At 61.1% G+C, this 19,366-nt stretch overlaps 2 protein-coding genes across 2 annotated transcripts in view; one reads left to right on the forward strand and one right to left on the reverse strand.

Moving 5' to 3' along the window:
• CRTC1 (CREB regulated transcription coactivator 1) overlaps nt 1-12,952 on the forward strand; it is a 52,305-nt gene extending 39,353 nt beyond the window's left edge. Inside the window, exons 10-15 of the mRNA XM_021708214.1 lie at nt 3,129-3,253; nt 5,393-5,698; nt 7,492-7,596; nt 10,319-10,405; nt 10,916-11,096; nt 12,215-12,952. Coding sequence (XP_021563889.1) covers nt 3,129-3,253; nt 5,393-5,698; nt 7,492-7,596; nt 10,319-10,405; nt 10,916-11,096; nt 12,215-12,426 — 1,016 coding nt within the window. The 3' untranslated portion in view covers nt 12,427-12,952. The remainder of the gene's footprint in view (nt 1-3,128; nt 3,254-5,392; nt 5,699-7,491; nt 7,597-10,318; nt 10,406-10,915; nt 11,097-12,214) is intronic.
• Nucleotides 12,953-17,416: 4,464 nt separating this feature from the next.
• LOC103250817 (cartilage oligomeric matrix protein) lies at nt 17,417-19,279 on the reverse strand (the record flags this gene model as incomplete). The annotated part of the gene is made up of 4 exons (XM_008049400.2): nt 17,417-17,611; nt 17,721-17,860; nt 18,318-18,490; nt 19,083-19,279. Coding segments are annotated over 4 exons (557 nt in total), but the record flags the coding sequence as incomplete, so codon positions are not given.
• Between the last annotated feature and the right edge of the window lie 87 nt (nt 19,280-19,366).

A 19,366-nucleotide genomic window follows, 5' to 3' on the forward strand; every position in this document is an offset into this window, starting at 1 on the left:
ACACCTGCCCATCCTTCACCCATCCCGCCTTCCCCCCAGGCTCGGGACAGCCTGCAGGGTTTTCCACGAGACCGTCATGGGCTTAAATTCGTGTTTGGCAATGCCCCCTGGCTGCCCTGGAGTGCTGCTGTCTGAGGGTCAGTGCCTGGAGCAAGGCGGGAGCCCCTCAGGAGACTCCAGGGTGCAGCTGGCAGCTGGGAGCGGGGTTGGTGGGGGTGGAGGGGTGGGAGGAGCACGTGTTGCTCTGGCAACGGCCGGGACAGGTGAGGGGCACAGAGGGTGGTCGAGTGCCCCTGGGTTTTGAAACAAGGCAGTGGAAACCAGGACAGTGGAGAGGGGTGGCCCTGGCCCGAATGTTGCAGCTGGCTTTGCCCCCTACGCCCAACTCCACTTGCGAGCCCTGCAGCCAGGGAGGGCGCCAGGGCAGGCCTTGCAGACGCAGGGAGTGGATTCAGAGGGGCCAACTAACCTCCAGGTAGAGCCAGGCAGGTGGCATTGCACACACCTGGACAGGGCAAGAGAGCCAGGGTCGACTGAGGACACGGGTGCCCCTGCTTTCCCTTCCCCTCTCCCTGCAGCCTCCTGAGCACCTCCTTCCTGCCAGTTCCCAGCAGTGCAGGGCTGTGGCCTAGGAACCAAGGCCCAAGGTGTAGCTGGCTCTTCCATATGAGTTCATGTAATTATGCTCTGATGTTCACACAGTGAAACATGCATTTCTCAGAGCATAGCCCATTGTTAAGCAATGCATGGCTGTACTTTGGATTAAAATTTAAAAATCAGCCAGGCGTGGTGGCTCAGCCTGTAATCCCAGCACTTTGGGAGGGGAGGTGAGAGGATTGCCTGAGCCCAGGGTTTCAAGACTGCCCTGGGCAACTTGGTGAGACCTCATCTCTACAATAAATGAAAAAATAAGCCAGGTGTGGTGGCACACACCTGTGGTTCCAGCTACTTGGAAGACTAAGGCAGAAGGATCACTTGAACCCAGCAGGTTGAGGTTGCGGTGTCCATGAGTGTGCCATTGTACTCCAGTGTTGGGGACAGAATGAGACCGATTTAAAAAAAAAAAAAAAAAGATTTAAAAATCAGAGTGTAGCTGGGCTCAGTGGCTCAGCCTGTAATCCCGCGCCTTTGAGAGGCTGAGGTGAGTGGATTGCCTGAGCCCGCGGGTTCGAGACCCGCCTGGGCAGCGAGACCTCGTCTCTACAATAAATCAAAAACTCAGCTGGGCGTGGTAGCGCATGCCTGTAATTCCGGCTACTCGGAAGGCTGAGGCGGAAGGATCGCCGGAGCTCAGCAGATCGAGGCTGCGGTGGCCAGGAGCGGCCACTGCACTCCAGTCTGGGCGACAGAGTGAGACTCCAACTCAAAAAAAAAAATCAGAGTACATGTAAAATCTGGATGTCTGGCTACTCAGAGGGCCCAGCAGCAGTGGGCCAGTATCCTATCCCTCCAAGTGGGCCAGGGTGTTCCATCCGCCCCTGTTGCTTCACATGCTGTTGGCTGGTATTTGCCTGTGCCGCTTACCAAGCCACAATATCTGCCTCTGATCTGAGTGTCATGCATCCCTCAACCTGCTGGACACATGAAGTGGTGGGCACTCACCAGAAGACAAGGCAGTGGCCCAGGGCTCATGTCAAGTGTGGCTCCGAGCAGGCGTCTCCCAAACTCTTGCCCTGGCAAATGTTGATGCCTCCCTTGACACTGATTCTGATGCCAACATCTGTGCAGACATCAGACCTCAGAATTCTGCCCTGGGAACAGCTGACGGTGCCAGGCCCCCCTCACAGCTCGGCTGAGTGGAGCTGCCAGGGCATCCACAGGGAAGTATAGGCATGACCGACTTTGCCCTGCTGAGCAGCTGCCTGGGCATGGACACAGACAGGGACACGGCTGCATGTCAGCTCCTTCAGCACCTGCCAGGCACAGCCCCACAGGCCAGCACACCACCACCTACCTCGTCTGCCGGAGTAGGGTGAGTCTTCTGCCCTTGGCAGGGCGAACCTGGCGCTGCCGGATTGATCTGGCAGCTTTACCAGTCTCAAATGCGGGCCAGACGCACTTCCGAGCCTGTTCATGACCTCACTGGGCCTCATGTTGAACCCAGGAGGCAGCTGTTACCATCTCCATCTCATCAACTGAGAAGCCAAGTCTTGGGGGTGGAGAGGCATCACACAGGCCCCCAGGACTTCCCCCACCGTCAGGGGCCTGATGCCTCCCTGGCACAGTGCCGCAGGTAACCCAGCAGGCCTCAGCTGCCACCGGGGTGAACTTGACCTCACCTAGCTCCCTCACTACAGCGGAATTTAAGGATTGGATTGTTCAGAGCAAGGGCCTCCCGGGGGCCAGGGTGAGGAAAGGGGTGACGAGGAGGCCGCTGGCAGGAGCTCAGCAGGAATGAATGTGTCAGACCCTGGGGCAGGGAAGGGGTAAAACAGGAATAACAGTTTTAGTTCAGGCAGTCCAGTGGGGCAGCGCTGCGCTATAATGCATGTATGAGGTGGGAGGAGTGGGATATGGACATGGGACATCAGGGTTCCAAGAGGAGCAGTAACAGAATGGATGCTGTCATCAAAGGAGAGGAAAGAGGCTGGCCAGGAAGCCACAGCATCAGGCAGGGCCTGCTTGCTGAAGCTAACTGCTACCCACACCCGTTTAAACAAGAGGGAGGATTTATTGTCTCCTGAAACCAGGAAGCACCAGTGTGGCTGGATGGGGGCTCAGGCCCTGCCTCTGCCCCTCTGCTCTTCAGCTGGCTCTTCCCCTCATGGTCACAGGATACCCCCTCCCCATCCCATGACTTCAGATGGCCCTTCCTGGAATTCCATCCAGGGTCCCTGGGCAGGCTCTCACTGGACCAGTCTGATCACATGTCCCCCAAGGGGTTAATTACAGGCGCCAGAGATGGGGAAGTGTGATTGACTGGGTCTGTGGGACACTCCCCTCCAGGTGGGAGGAACAGAAGGAGAACAGTGACCATGCCAGGGGCATGGTTGGGGCTTGGAGGGTGCCCCAGGTTTAGCAGTTGAAACATGCCCACTGGCTCCTGTCTGTGCAGTTGGGCTGTTCTGGTGCAGTGGCCATGGGTATGTGAGCGGCCACTCCTCCCCGCCTTCCTACCTCCTTTCCAGGGATGAGCACACCTGGCTCCTCTCCGCAGCACCGCCCAGCAGGCGTCAGCCCCCTGTCCTTGAGCACAGAAGCGAGGAGGCAGCAGGCATCACCCACCCTGTCCCCGCTGTCACCCATCACTCAGGTGCGAGGGCGAGGTAGGGCGGGTGGGAGGGGAAGGTGGGGTCTGACCTCTCTGAGAGGCCTCCTGCTCCTTGCAGGAGGCTGCAGAATCTTGAAAACACTCCAGACACTTTCAGTATTTTTCAGAGTTTTCAAACACATGGGAGATGCAAAGGTCAGTGCCCTGGGAGTCCCTTGGACCTATCACAGGCAGATCCAGCAACTGTTATCTCGTGCTGAGAGAGACTAGGCATCTTTATCCTCGCTGCTTTCTCTCTATTAGGATCTGGTTGAACTGGGCATCTTTATCCTGCTGCTTTCTCTCTGTTAGGATCTGGTTGAAATTTCCCCTAAAAAAATGTTCTGAGAGTCTAGCTTTTATTTTTTCAATTTTCTGCTTTTTCTACTTTTTTTTTTTAAAAACAGTTTATATGTGTCCAGGAACTTGTCCGTTTCCTATTGGTTGTTTAACTGGTTTACTGTCTTTTTTTTTTTTGAGTTGGAGACTGACTCTGTTGCCCAAGCTAGAGTGCAGTGACATGATCATGGCTCACCACAGCTCTGACTTCCTGGGCTCAGGCAGTACTCCTGCCTCAGCCTCTCAGTAGCTGGAACTACAGGCACATGCTGCCACACTTGGCTAATTTTTAAATTTTTTTGTAGAGATGAGGTCTTGCTATGTTGCCCAGGCTGGTCTCCAATTCCTAGATTCAAGCAGTCTTCTAGCCTTGGCCTCCACACTCCTTTTTATTTATATAAAGTTGGTAGCAAAGTTCCCACTTGCATTTCTGATTTTAGTAATTTAAGTCTTCTCTTTCTTAACCTAAAATTGGTCCAGCCTCATAGAATGAGTTAGGAAATGTTCCCTCCTTTTCTAATTTTTACAAGCACTTGAGAAGCATTTAATTCCTTTTCAAATGTTTGGTAAAATTAGATGGATGTGGTGACATGCATCTGTAGTCCCAGCTACTCAGGAGGCTGAGGCAGGAGGATTACTTGAGCCCAGGAGTTCCAAGTCCAGCTGGGCATCACAGTGAGACTCTGTCTCTTAAGAAAAGAGAGAGTTTGGTAAAATTCATCAGTGCAGCCATCTGGGTCTCGGCTTGACTCTGTTGGGAGGTTTCTCATTGCTGATCCAATTTATTTGCTTGTTGTAAGACTATTCAGGTTTTCTGTTTCTTCTTGAGTCAGTTTTGGTGTCTTGTTTATTTCTTGGAATTTGTCCATTGAGTCTATTTTTTAAAAAATCCTAGCAGAGAACTTTGTTGTTGTTCATTTTTAGCATGGCCATGAGGGTGCTGTGCACCTGCAGCAACACTAGCGGTGGTTCCTCTGTGCCTTGAGATACCTGACCTGGGCTCAGTCCCTCCCACCTCTGGACTCCCCCATGTCTCTGTGTCCTTAGAAGGTTGTCTTGTGCAAATCAGGATGCAGACAGAGCAGTGGGCATGGCCTCCTGGGCCTGTGTCTTCAGCCTCTTCATGAGCTGAGCTGTCTTGTCTTGGTCCATGACCCCTGCCCCTTCCCTTTCTAGAAACTCCTTTCTATTCATGAAATACCCCTGCTTATTAGAGACCTGGCACTGTCCTGTGGCTCTGGGCATGGCCAGCCTCTCTCGGAGGGCTGGGTCCCTCACTTTCCTGCCAGCTGTAGGCTTGGTGGCCCCTGGCTGTGGGTTCCCACAGACACACCCAGTATCACTCCCTCCTGTGTTTTCCTGCTTCCAACTCTGAGAAGGTCCTGAGCCAGTCCTTACCAGGATACCACACCAGTGTCTCCATCAGAGCGGGCAAGAATTTGGGGTGAGGAGTTGCCTGCCCCCCAAGACTCCAGAGGGGCTAGGAGCTGGCCATCCCCTACACTGCCTGAGTGTGGCCCAGCACTGGCTGGGACTGCCTGAGTCACACAGCACAAACTGATGGTGACAGGCTCTTCAGGTGCAGGTGGGGATCCTTGGGATGAGATGCCCAGGCCCGGTCCAGCTCCAGCCTGACCCCCAGGGGCCCTGGGCAAGGCCTACTCCTCATCAGGAGCACCCGCCCGGGGCCCAACCCCACAGGTCCCTCCATGGGGCCGTTTCTGAGCACACCTGGCTGTCAGGGCCCAGGGAGGGGCGCTCGTGGCCTGTCCCGCCGCCTGCCTGACATCCCTCTCCCCCCAGGCCGTGGCTATGGACGCCCTGTCGCTGGAGCAGCAGCTGCCCTACGCCTTCTTCACCCAGGCGGGCTCCCAGCAGCCACCGCAGCCCCAGCCCCCGCCACCACCACCACCTGCGTCCCAGCAGCCACCGCCCCCACCGCCCCCACAGGCTCCCGTCCGCCTCCCCCCGGGTGGCCCCCTGTTGCCCAGCGCCAGCCTGACGCGGGGACCACAGCCACCCCCGCTTGCGGTCACGGTACCATCCTCTCTCCCCCAGTCCCCCCAAGAGAACCCGAGCCAGCCGTCGATGGGGATCGACATCGCCTCGGTAAGCCCAGGTCAGGGCCCGGGGGACTGCCCGGGAGGTGTGGAGGAGCAGCCGGGGGCTTCGTGGGCCTCCCTTGTAGTTCTCAAGCAGAGATGCCACCTGGTGTGTAAATGGGGAAACGGAGGCTCGAGCCGGGCGACTGCTTCGACTTCACACAAGGGTGGTCCCTGTGTCTGACTGCCAGGCACACCCCCGTGGCCTCCGAGCACCTCCCACCCGACCCAGGCTTCTAGGGAGACTGCAGGTGCCGAGGGCTTGGGAGCAGGCATCAGAGCCAGGGGGTTGCTGCGTGCTCAGAGGGGTGGGGAGGGTGAAGCCAGCCAGCCCAGGCGAGAGGCCTTGCAGCATGGCGGGAGGCCCAAGGGCTGCAGCTCGGACTGGGGACTTCCTGCCTGGGACGGACTCAGGCTAGTGGTGCCGGGTCTCAGCCCTGTACCCACAAACCTTCCTGACCACCCACGTCTTCGTCCTGGGGCTCCAGCGAGGGCGGGGGCAGCTCTGTGTGGCTGCCTCTGAGGAACAGGGACCAGTGTTTGGGGCGCAGTGGGTCCTGCAGCCGCCAGCTCGATGGCCTCAGGACTTCTGTGCCCTGCAAAGGGCAGGCTCCTGAGGAGGTGGGGCAGACGGGAACAGGTGGACACCCATGTTCCGAAGCTGCTGTGGCCCTCGGGGCACCCACCCAGAGGTCCCGATGGGAAAGTGGCCGGGCTTTCCCTTAGTGGACACATAGCAGGAGCCGCGGAAGTCTCTGAGGGTGGTGCCTGGCTGGGTTTCTGGGCCAGGTGCAGGGATGGCCCCTCCAGGGTTCTTGGCCAGGGCATCGACACCCAGTCCCACTCAGGGCGGCTTCCCACCCTGGCACTGGTGGCCTCTGTGGGTTGGGCGGCCCCTCTGAGCTCCTGTAGACTGGCCTGAGTGAGAACCTCCCTCTGGCCGTCTTCTCCTGGAGTCTAGAAACGCCCACGCTGGGCATCCCCAGTTGACCCGGCTCAGCCAGCCCTCCCCTGCCCCCGCCACACCTGGACTCAACTCCTGCCCAGATAGGACCCTTGAGGAAATGGGGGATGCAGGGCAGTTGTAGGACCCTGGGCCTCATCTAACAGCAGGCTCAGAGACAGCAGGCAGCTTGTCTACAGGCACACAGCATGGCCAGGCCGGGCCAGGTCAAGAATGTGGCCTGAGTCCAGGTCCTGGCCTGGTCGGGCCTGCCTCTGAGGGTCTGGGTCACAGCAGTGAGAAGCCCAGCCCCTTTGTCCCTGAGTGGGTTGAGGAAGTGGCTGTCCCTGGAGGTCTCAGACGGTATAACATAAGCAGGCTTGTGCGAGGGACGTTGGAGGCAGTGACAGCCCTACATGTGAATGTGCGTGAGTGTGCACACTGGGATATGTGTGTCCATGTGTCACCGTGTGAGTGTGTGTGCACAGGTTTATGTCACTGGGTGTGCATGCTTGGGTGTGTCACTGTATGGGTGTGCGTGTGTCACCATGTGGCTGTGCACGTGTGTGCAGACACTGCTGTTCAGCTCTGCTGAGTCCAATCGGCCCTCTGGTAAGGAAGGCAGCTCTAGGGGGCTGGGTTCTGGGTTCTCACAGCCCCCTGCCCTAGGAGCAGGTTTGGGGGCAGGTCCCCCAGGGCCTCAGGCTGACAGGGCCCGGGGTCCTCTGCCCGCCTGTGGGTGGCACCATCCCCAAGGCATCTGGGGCCAGGGGCTTGCAGGGTGCAGGCCCCTCCCAGGAGGTCAGGCCTGGAGCCTGGGGCGGAGCAGCCGCGGCGCTGACCTGTCTGTCCCGCAGGCGCCGGCTCTGCAGCAGTACCGCACTAGCGCCGGCTCCCCGGCCAACCAGTCTCCCACTTCGCCTGTCTCCAATCAAGGCTTCTCCCCCGGGAGCTCCCCGCAAGTAAGGGACACGCCTCCCTCACCCTGGCCCGCATCCAGTCCTTTGCACGCCTGTGTGCCTCTCACCCCCCGCCGTCCATGCTCATGTGTCTCTCCATTCCATTGCATCACACGGTTGGACCAGAGCTGTGCACCCACCCGGCCGCGTGGGACGGAACTGGGCAGGGGTGGCCGCCCGGGGCAGAGGGGCTGCCACCAGCCCCCACGGGCCCTCCTCCCGTTGTGCCTCTGTGGTCTCTGCAAGCGCCAGCAGCGGGTGGCGGGCGGCCATGCGCCAGTGACAGCGCCGACGGCCGTTGTCCCATGGTGGCTGTGCCTGGGTGTCCCCCCTCGCGTGCCCACGTGCAGCCTGGAGCGTGTGCCCCAGCATGGCTGTCACGTGGCCTCAAGCACGGGAGGCCTGTGGCGGAGGGGCACCCCGTGCTGTGAGGCCCAGCTGAGAGGGCCAGCTGGCCCAGGAGAGGCTCGACACCCAGCTGCCTCCTCTCCACCTGGTAGGAAGCCGTGTCCCTTGACCACTGGAACCCCTGACCCGGGTAGTTCTCGGCACCTCTGCAGGGTGTCCGGTCCTCATCCCCATCTCATGGCCCCAGGTGATGGGCAGGCTGTGACCTCGGCCAGGCTCAGGCGTCCTGGCACATCTGGCACAGCTGAACCAGCTTCTGACGTCCCTGCCCCTCCCAGTCCTGGGTTCTGCCCAGCACGTGGTAGCGTCTGGCCCAGGCCGCACACCCCTGTTGCCATCCCTTGCCCAAAGTGTCACCAAACTGAGAAGCCCCTAGAAGCCACTACTTCTAGGCTCTGAAGCCATCCCCTGTCCCCAGCCAGCTGGAGCAGGGAGAGGAATGGGTCGGGCTGTCTGTCCCAGGTACACCCATGAGGGACCACAGACAAGGCCAGTGGGGACAAGGCCTCTCTGTCCCCACCCTTCAAGTGTGTATAGGGCCATCTGTCCCATCAGCCACAGGCCTCTGGTACTGCCTGGACCTGGCTCCCTGGGCCAGCGAGGGAGGATGGCGGTACGGGGTCAGCCTGGTGCCTGCACACGCTCAGTCCATCTGCACTGGCTCTGGGCTCTTGGCTCCTGTGACTGTCTGGTCTCTTCATGTGGTGCCGTTCGGGGGGTGAAGACCTGGTTCATGCAGGGGAAGCGGTGGGGGTAGGGGTGGGCCTGTCCTGGGTGGACTCTGTCCCAGGTGGGGAGCCCAGCATAGAGCTGGCCCCCAAGTAACGTCCCTTGCGTGTGAAGCAGGCCAGGGCACGAATCGGGTTGAGCAGATTTCTCTCAGGAGAGTCACCTGAATGGTCTTAATTCTTTGGCCTAAAAGCGGGTTAGTCTGCAGGGTGGAGAGCAGGTGACTGTCGCATCAAGCCCACATCTGTGTGTCTGTCGTCTGTCAGGTGCTGATGTGGGAAGTAGGTGGGGACGGGACCATCAGGCCAGGGTGGCCCTGATCAGGGGGTGGGGGCTCTCAGGGCGGGTAGTGGCCCGACCTGCTTCCCCTCTGTGGCTGGTTTCTGAGGATTCCCTCGTCAGACCCTCAGTCCCCGTGGGCCCCCAGCCATGGAACACACCTGCCCCCAGCATCGGGCAAGGCCTGCAGCAGCTGACACTGAAGTCACCCGTTGCCACCTCCTCCCTCTTCCTGGCAAACCAAGCCACAACCCTGCAGCTCCCATTTCCCAAACCTGAAGCTGTTGACTTTTAGGGCAAAGACAGAGTTTTCGCCACATTGTCTGACCTCTCCCTCCCTTGGTTCACCTTCCTAACTCTTCCCTGGCATTCTGATGGGACGTCCAGCTCCTCAAGCCCCCTTGCCTGTCAGGGTGGGTGAGTCTCTCTGCTTGCAACCTGCTGATCACAGGTAGTTTTGTGCCCGGCTCCTCTCTGGGACCAAGGCCCAAGACTCAAGCTCTGGATTGTCTGAGCACACGAGGATCTTTCTAGAACAAAGCTCAGGTGGGGAGCTCAAGGAGAGGAGGTCCAGTGCCTTGGTCTGAGGAGATGTTTACCTGGACGCCACCAGGCACTCCCTCTGAGTATGGCTGTGGGGTAGTGGCTTCCTTGGGCCCCCTTGTCCCACAGAAGAGGCCGGCCAGAGCTCCTGGCCACTGGGACACCACAGGCTACACATGGCCATACCCTCCTTGCCCAGCAGGATCCTTCCCACCGTCTTCCAGCATGGGTTCTGGGTGTCCCCTTTCTGTTCCCTCCGGGGACAGCCCCATCCCCCTGTCTCTGAGAGCCCCTTTCATGGCAGGAACAGCCTGGGTCTCATGGACGGGCAGCCCTGGGCATGGCATTCCCTGGGCCTGTCCTGTGCTTGCTCAGCTGGCAGCTGGCCCTGTGCACCATCTTGTCCATGTGTGTGGCCTGTTTGCTGTCCCGTCTTCTGGGGATCCATCAGGCTGTCAAGCGCATGTTGTGTCCTAACGTAACGTCCAAGCACCTCCCGCCTTGGCCCCAGTGACAAGTTCCGCTCTTGGGCCCCTCCAACTCCCATGTGATGGAAATGAGGTCTCCCACACCTGGGCTCAGGAGAGGAGATGAGGGTGGCACTTTTGGGGGTGCCAGCACAGAGGCTTCCCAGGAGCCCTGAGGTGACGTCATCAGCCTCCTGCATTCCATGTTGTCGGGGTCCCAAGGCCTGTCTCCTGGCCCGGCCTGGCGGTGCCGGATTCCATGGCTCACCGGAGCACAGCAGGCCTTCTTCTGTCCGCAGCACTCCTCCACCCTGGGCAGCGTGTTTGGGGATGCATTCTATGAGCAGCAGATGGCGGCCAGGCAGGCCAATGCTCTGTCCCACCAGGTGAGCGGGTGCCCAGGCCACCAGCCGGCCTGTGCCCAGGGCGGACGCTTGCCAGGACCTGGGCCTCATGGGTCAGGACTGCATGCGCGCAGGGGACCCTGCCTGCCTACCCTCAGCTTTGCTTCTCAGCCCCCGTCCTGCCTTTGGGGCATGGGGACTGGAGCCCCGGGAGGGAAGGCTCGGCTCTGCCCCTGGCATCTGTGCCCAGCCCACAGCGGAGGCTGAGGGCGGAGGGAGAGGGAGGAAGGGCAGGCGGTTGAGGGCGAGGGAGAGGGAGGGTGGGTGGCGCCTCAGCCCCGGCTGTGCACGTGGGTCTGCCGGGAGGTGGTGCTGGCTTGGGGTGGAGCCCGGGGTGGGGGCACGCAGGCTTGGGAGGGCTTGGCTGCAGCCTGGAGTGGGTCTTCCTGCATCCATCCATCTGTCCATCCTTGAAGGGGGGCCTGGGCTGGGGGGGCCTATGCTCAGCGGCCCCAAGCCATGCATCTTCACACCGGGCGCCTGCTTTCGCAGCTGGAGCAGTTCAACATGATGGAGAATGCCATCAGCTCCAGCAGCCTGTACAGCCCTGGTTCCACGCTCAACTACTCGCAGGCAGCCATGATGGGGCTCACGGGCAGCCACGGGAGCCTGCCAGACACGCAGCAGCTGGGCTACGCCGGCCACAGCAGCATCCCCAACATCATCCTCACAGGTGAGGCTGCCTCCCGCTTTGGGCAGGGCCCAAGGAGGTCACCCCTCTCAAATTTGACTCCTTCCTCGGGGAGACACGCCTGGACCCTGCCTCACACAACCAGCTCCCTGTGCCTGGGGCGTGCACCCACCCACGGCCTCCGGCCGAGCGGCTGGGAGCCCCGTGCAAGGCCAGACCACTGACCTGCATCAGCCAGCCAAGTGCCCTGGGCCAGGGCTGCTGGGGAGTGGGTCCTCATGGCAGGCGTGTGGACACCGGCCGCGTGGGGCACTCATGCTGTGATGAGTGTCCCCAGCCGTCGAAGCATAGCGCCTGGGGACAGGACATCCCTCATCCCGCAGGGCCCATGTGAGGACGTCCCAGCCCTCACTGCCCTCCGATGGCCACCCTGGCCCTGTCTTCCCCAGAAGACTTTAGGTTTCGTCAAAGGGGAAGGCAGTTCCCATGCAAGGCTAAACTGTTGGGGGATTGCAGGTGACCTCCCCAGCAGTCCCCACAAGCATCTCCAGGGTGGAGGGGTGGCCTAGGCCACGAGTACCAAATCCAGCACTTCCCCTCACCCTCAGGTGCGGGCAGGTCTGTGAGCTGCTCCAGGGTCCGCCCCTGTGATTGCCTCAACAGCCCAGAAAGGCATGGATGATCAGACCCGTTTCCCAGATCTGGAAACAGGCCCAGTGTCCCACCCAGAATAGAGGAGGGAGCCCAGGTTGGAACCTGCATCCTTGTGGGGAACTGGGGCTTCGCTTCAGCCGAGCACTCACACTCGCCCCAGCCTGCGTCTTGGTGACACTTGTGGTATAGACCTCATGGGACATGTCAGTGATGGGGCCCTCAGCCCAGGTTCTCCCCTCAGCAGCTGGGACAGGGCGTCCTTGGGCAGGCCGTCCTTGGGCAGGCCGTCCTGTGCACTGTAGGGGGCTGAGCTGCATCGCTGGCTTCTGCCCGCCAGATGCCAGCAGGGGTGACAGCCAGAATGTCCTGACACTGCCAGTGTCCCCAGGGGACAGAATCACTCAGGGAAACCCAGAAATAGGTCTGATCCACGGAGGGGACGATGGCGGCATCTAGTCTGGGGCCTGAAGCCAGGGTTAAGCTTTGCCTTTTGTCCCCGTGTCCAGTGACGGGAGAGTCCCCCCCCAGCCTCTCTAAAGAACTGACCAGCTCTCTGGCCGGGGTCGGCGACGTCAGCTTCGACTCCGACAGCCAGTTTCCGCTGGATGAGCTCAAGATCGACCCTCTGACCCTGGACGGACTGCACATGCTCAACGACCCTGACATGGTCCTGGCCGACCCGGCCACTGAGGACACCTTTCGGATGGACCGTCTGTGAGTGGGCTCGCCGCGCCCGCTGCCGCCTAGCGGTCCCGACGGCGTCTCCCAGCCGGGAGGCCGCGCTCCGTCCCTCGCCAACGGCCGAGCTTGTGATTTGAGCTTGCAATGCCGCCAAGCGCCCCCGCCAGCCCGTCCCCCGGCCGTCCACCTCCGCGAGGCCGTGTGCCAGGCTGCCCGCCCTCCTGGGGCCAGGCTGGGCTTGGAGGCCGTGAGACCCCGCTCCCACAGACCCTCCCTGCGCTGGCTCCCGCGCCCCACCCTGGGGCCCAAGCGCCCCTCTGTACGATGCAGGAAGCTCCAGCCCAGCACAGGGCAGGCTTGGGAGGCGCGTGGTCGCAGCGGCCGTGCTCCACGGCGCACTTTCCGACTGTTTGTCCAGCTCTCACTGCCTTTCTTGGTCCCCATCGCCGCCCTACCTTCCCAGCCCCCAGCCCGTGGTCAGGTAGAGAGCGAGTTCACCAGCCCGGGAGAAGGCGCCGGCACAAGGGGCGGGCGCAAAGTGAAATAAACACTATTTTGACGGCTGTCTTCTATATTTCTGAGCACGTGCTGCGCTAGAGTCACCAGGCCGGGCGCAGAGTGGACGGAGCATGCGGCACAGCTGACCCTGCACCCCCTCCTTGCCCCATTTCCTCTCCCAGCCCCACCACCCCCTGCACGCCCATCGGGGGCCGCCTTGGCTGCAAAACTCCGACCAGGGCGGAAGGCCCACGGGATTGCACACGGAGACAGGAATGACTCGGCTGACAGCTTGGTTTTCCTCCGTGCACACGCAGTCCTGCGCTGTGGTCAGTGGTCGCAGGACTGTCGGATGCAGCCTGATACTTAAGGCGTGGGGAGGCGGCCAGGGTCCTCGTGTTTTTCTTTGGTTTGCATTTACATTTTGGTTGTCGATGAGTAACTGAATCCTTCAAGCCAACCCCTGCCTGAGAGCATGTTTTTATTCCAGAATCTTACAGGACCTATTTTTCAAGCTAACTGGAAATGCAGGCGACCCGCCCAGAGCAGTCGCTGCCTGCCGAGTCTCAGGGCCTGTCGGCCTTTCGAGCTTCCCCCAGGTTATCCCAACGTGAAAGGGCTGCGTGAGGGTGGCTGAGCCGGGCCGGGTGGGGCCCCAGCGGCTGCTCGCAGTGGCCGTGGCAGAGGCACCATAGGCCAACCTGTCACACTCGCGGGACAGAGCCTGGGCTTTGATTGAGGGTCTCTGAAGACCCAGCCCTGCCTGCCCCTCCCAAAGGTGCCCGAGTGTGGAGAGGGAGCGTGTTTGAGGCCTCTGAGTGGCCAGCAGCAGCCAGGGCCTCTGCTCAAGGGAGTGGGGGCCGACGGGAGCCAGCGCCCCCAACAAGGTTGTCTTGTGGTCTCCTGAGAGCCGGCAGAGCTGGCATTTTGTGCCCTCCCTGCCCGGCCCACACCCCCTCTCTGGGGCAGAGTTCCCAGTCCTTGGTGGCATGACAGGTGGACTTAGAGGCACACAGTGCACGTTTTAGTGGCAGCTTCGGGAAGCGCCTCTGAGGCCAGGTGACAAGTCGTTCTAGACCCTCCATGCCACGGCCCTGTGAGGATGGCGTCTGGCCAGCTTGGTCTGTCGGCTGTGTTGGGCCAGGCCCCGCTGTTCTGACCCCTCCCGGTTTGTATCTCGTCGCCATCACCCACTCCTCTGCCTGCCCGGCCATCGGTGCATTTCTTTGTGGTATTGCAGCCGCCTCAGTCCCCTAGGAGCTGGATTTGATCCTAGGGACCCACCCTGCCTCTTCATCCCTGGTGGCTCTGTTAGCTCATGTCGGAGGGGCTGGGTGGCCTACTGTACCAGAAGGCTCCCCTGGGCCACACAGTGTCAGTCTGTCCAGGCCCAGGGCCCTGTCTGTTCCTGTGATGGATTGGAGGCAGAATGGGGACTTCTTTTTTAAAGAAAAACTACATGTACATAGGAGAGTTTGAGTACCATTAGACTTGTATGTAGAACTTTTTAAAAATGGCCTTAATAAAATTACAAGCAACCCGCTTGGATGCAATTTTCAAACAAGGCATTGGGGACCACACTAGGGAAGCTTGTCAGCCCCCAGTCCCCATCTGTCCAGCTGCCAGTGGCACTGATGACTGCTTCTGTCCCCAGGTTCTTGGTTCCTAGGCAAGAGAGGAGGGACAGCCATCTCTAAGTGTCCCGAGCCCATGGCCCGTTTCCAGCATCCTGGGGCCAGGTGCACAGTGACACGGTATTAGCATGATGGCCTTGTTTGTCACTGAGTTTCTTTTCTGATGAGAACGTGGTGGACCCAGGAAGGTGTGGGGCCATGCGGGCCCCCGGGGCCCAGCCAGGAGCCAGTGGCCAGGTGTCCCGTGTTCTGCAAAGGTCACACCCCTCTGGGGTCTGAGCAGGCTTCCTGGGGTCTGCGTCAGGGCATTTTGCATTGTGTTTTTTAGAAAATATCACTTCTCTAATAAATATTCTTGAATTGCCAAGACTTTCTGAAGCAACGTGGCATAAGGGGAGATAGGCCTTTTGCTTTGTGAAGTGAAAATACTGTGATTTTGGATGGGCCGTGCCTCGGGGGCAGGCCGGGGTGGAGCCGTTCCGGGCTGTTCCACGTGTCGATGGACCCGCCGTCTCTGTCCTTGCTTGCTGGGGACTGGTCTGTGCCGGGTCAGAGGCCACTCCCCGCCCCACCATGTGCTCCCAGTCTCGGCTGAGTCCCCCACCCTGGCTGTGCAGACCCTCCCCTGGGATGGAAGTAAGGCAGGATGCTCCTGAGAGCATGACGTTCCCACCTGCCTCGGTTTACCCTCTGTCACTTTCTAGGGTGGGGAAGTTGTTCCCCCACGAGGCTTGCAGGGTGAGGATGCAGACGAGTCATCCCCTCTCCGTGTCTTCCAGAGAAGAGGCTCTGTGCCCCCATCGGGGCCCTGCTGGGATCACTTTGTGGGGAGGAGGGTTCTGATGTCAGGGTGCTTGGCCTGATTTCTTCAGGGGGCCGAGCTCCCAGGAGTCTGCCTAGCCAGGAGGGCCCCCTAGTGAGGCCCCGGTGTCACAGTGGGGAGGGTCAGAATGGCCGAAGGTTGTCAGATGGGGGCTGGAGACCCCATGTGGAGGGCACGGCACCCACGTCTGTCCCTCCTGCTCGGGCATGGGCTCTGAGGATTGTGCAGGCATGAGGCCCCACAGGGGTGGCCAGAGCTTTTTCTGCCTGGCGTCCTGGGCCTGGCCAGTCCATCCGTGCTCGTTCCTGGGGGCACACTGATGTCCCCCTCACTGGGCCTTGAGCTGGCTTACAGCCAAGCATTCTTTCAAACTCTAGCCCAACCTGGTCTCGAGTTTTCTTTGTTTCCAAAGAAGGCCCCCACACGCTCCCAAGGACGGCCTGCGAGCAGAGGCCTGGCAGTGTCGAGGGTGTGCTGTCCCTTGTCCTGACAAAACAGCAGCTCCCATCACCCTCGCCGGGTCCTGATGGCGCCGTCAGTTAGAGGCTGAGGGGCCCTCAGTGTGGGGTGAGACGTGGGGGCCCTCAGCCTGGCCCAGGTCAGGGGCTGTGGGCATCAGAGCCCTCCCCGCATGGCCTTAGCACTGGGGGAGGGCGCCTGTGTGGGCAGCTGGGTCCCTCCAACCCTTCTCCTTGGACCACAGGCCTCTACCTCCTGGGGGGGTCTCGCGGCATGTGACTTGGGGCCCCTGGGCGTCCCCCAGCCAGCTCGGCCTGAGCCACAGCTCGTCCTGTGTCCCTTGGTCCCTAGCCTCTGGGGATCCCGGCCAGCTGGAGGTGAGGCACCCCAAAGTTCTCAGTGTGGCCCAGGTGTCTACCCACCCACATAGGCCGCAGACACCATTCTCTCCCCAGGAGGAGGTGTGGTGACCTGCACCCCCAGGCCTGGGTGCTGGGGTACTCCCAGGGGCATGGGGGCAGAGGTGAGTACCTTGTGACCTGAGCCTCAGTTTCCCTGTCATTTTCTCACACCTGCAGGTCTCAGGGCCCCAGACTCCTCCCAGGCAGGATATGGGGACAGGGGCTGGACCGGGGTGATGCTGGCTCCCTGATTGCAGAGACTGTATCCCCGCTCTGGGCTTATGGCCAGCACCCAGCACCCCGTCCCCAGGCATCAGGGACATGAGGCGTGTGTTGGGGTCGGGAGTGGCCTCCATCTTGAAGGGTTCTGGAATTTGAGGCCAGTCCATGCTGAGCCCAGCCATCAAGCACTTCTGACCTCCTGCCCGCCGGGGACAAGGGGACGTAGCCGTGGCCTTGGCCACTGGGCCCCAGGAGGGTGGGCTTTGGCAACCAAGGTCCACAAGCTCTGCCGTGCCCTCAGGAGGAAACGGCCTCCATGGGCTGGGCAGCCCCACTGATATATGCAAACCTGCTGGTCCCAGCCCTGTCCCCGCCTGTGCCCCTCTGTGCCCAGGCTGGCTCTGCCCCCCGCATGTACACTCCGCCGCGGACATCCTGTGGGCCGCGCGCGTGAGGGTGGCTGCAGCGGTGGGGGTGAGGGGCACACTCGGTCGTCCCTGCCCCGTTCTCTGGCGTGGACGCTTTGTCTTTGTACCTTTGCATCCTTTGTAATGAAACGTAATAAAAACCCAACGTTTTCGTCTCTGCCTCGTCCCCTTTTTTCTTCCCCCTGCCCCCATCCTCCTTGGGGGATGGAATGTGGGGGAGACTTGGCCCTTCCAGACCACCCCCCTGGCCCAGAGAGGGGAGGGGTCCTCAAACCTGAGGCAGCCCCCCAGAGAACCCACCCTCCGGGATCCTGGGGCAGACAACCCCGTGGTGTTTCGACTTATCCATGGCTGGAGTCCAAGCCCACGACCACGAGTGGGCAGGATGCAGTGGCAGAATTGGGGCCTCCCCAGACCGGGGCTGGACGGTCCACAGCCAACCACCAGGCCCCAGCCCACCTGCTAGCCTAACTTGCACTTGCTGGGGCCTCAGTCTGCAGCCTCCACGCTGTTCTGAGGTCTGTCCCTCCTGTCTCCTGGCAGCAGAGACCACAGCCGCTGCTCCCCGCACACACTTTATTGTGTCCTCTCTGAGCCCTCCTCCTCCACCCCCAATCCCTGGCCAGCTGCTCCTCAGAGCTGGGTGCTGAGTCCCCATCCAGCCGAGGTGAGGGTGGCCATCTTCCGGTGGTGGGTTCCCACCCAGATCCCTAGGCCCGCTGCAGCCGCTGGGTCTCATAGTCCTCGGGGATGGTGTCTGCAAAGAAGGTGGGCAGAGCAGGCCGATGAGGGCCCACGGGCAGGTGAGCGGGCAGGCGAGGGCCCATGGGCAAGCGCCCACCCTTGCCCGCCGGCCCCCAACTCACCGTTGCAGCGGTAGCGCAGGTTGGCCCAGATGATGTTCTCCTGGGAGAAGCAGAAGACCCCCAGGCGGCCCCCCCGCATGGTCGTGTCCAAGACTACGTTGCTGTCAGCCACGAGCTCGGGGCCCTCGTAGAACCGCACCCTGAGGGCGGGAGGCAGTGAGAGAGATCCAGGCCAGGCCCTCCCCTCTCGGAGCCTCAGCGCCCGACCCTGGAAGACAGGCCCCCTCTTCTCTGCGCCCGGCTGGGCACATTCAGAGGTGCTGGTTGGCAGCAGAGCAGATGGGGGCCCCTGACCTGGGCCTCAGTTTTCCTGCGTGAGGATGGATGCCAAGGGCCCTGCACACAGCAGGCGCTCAGCAGGACACCTGCGCTTGCCAGCAACACGGGGTGGGGATTGAGAAACGGGCACTGGCGAGGCCCCGCTTTCTGGCTGGAGACCCACTGTGTGCTGGGTCCCGCCCAGCACAGGGCCAGGCCCAGGCTCATGCTAAGTGCCCGTGTTGCCCCTGGGGTGCAGAGAAGGGGACGAGGCCCTGGCGCCGTGTGCTCCCGTCTGGCCGGGGTGTCCCCGGCCCAGCCCACTGACGGGGTGGGTACCTGATATAGCCCACTTGAGGCCGGTGCTGCAGGAACCAGCGGTACGAAGTCTTGTCCTTCCAGCCCACATTGCGGGGGTCCTTCCACAGCAGCCGCACCTGGGATGCCGTGTCCCCCGTGTGCCACAGTGCATTCCGCAGCTGCTCCCCAGGGCCCGTGGAGGACTTCACTGCCTGCCATTGCCCAGGGAAGGGGGTCAGAGGCCTCACAGGCAGCCAGAGCCCTCCTAGAGCCCTGCCTGGAGGGACAGTGGGGAGCTGTGGGTGGTGGGAGCTGGAGGCCCTGGGTGGGAGACCCACAGGAAGCCTTCTTGGGGGCCCGTGGGGGGGCGGTGCTCTGGAGGTCCATGAGAGGATTTGGTGGTCTGCAGGCAGGTTTGGGGTCTGGGAGGATTTGGGGGGTCTGGGAGGATTAGGGGGTTCTACAGGAAGGCTTGGTGACATGTAGCTTTGGAGGTAAACAGGAGTCTAGAGGACTTGAAGACTTTGCGGGAAGGTTGCAGTGATATGCTGAGGTCTGGGGAGTCTGCAGGAGGATCTGGAGTCTGAGGGAAAGTTCCGGGTTCTGTGAGAGGCTTTGGGGCCCCAAAGGAAGACTGGGGAGCCACAGGGGTGTTTGGAGGATTATGGGAAGAGCTAGGAGGATTTGGGGCCTGTGGGAATCCAGGGGAGTGGAGGGAATTGAAGTCCACAGCCCGAGGCTAAGGGCTGAGGGTCCGTAAAGGCTTTGGGGATGGGGGGGAGGGTGCAAGGACAGAGGCAGCACCTTGAGCTGGATGCCGGGCTCGGCCACCGCGCGGAAGGGGTTCGCCTGCCAGTATGTCTGTTCCATCTGCTTCCACATGACCACGTAGAAGCTGGAGCTGTCCTGATAGCCAAAGATGAAGCCGGCGTAGTCGTCATCCATGACCGTGTTCACGTGGAACGTGCCCTCGAAGTCCACGCCATTGAAGGCGGTGTAACCTGGGGGGGACGGGCAAACAAAGGTGTCTTCAAACACCAGCCCAGCCCTGGACCCCGCCCAGCGGAGTTCAAGCCTTGAGCCCAGAC

Source organism: Carlito syrichta, unplaced genomic scaffold (assembly GCF_000164805.1).
Source record: "Carlito syrichta isolate Samal-C Ts95f unplaced genomic scaffold, Tarsius_syrichta-2.0.1 Scaffold135577, whole genome shotgun sequence".
Taxonomy (NCBI): domain Eukaryota; kingdom Metazoa; phylum Chordata; class Mammalia; order Primates; family Tarsiidae; genus Carlito; species Carlito syrichta.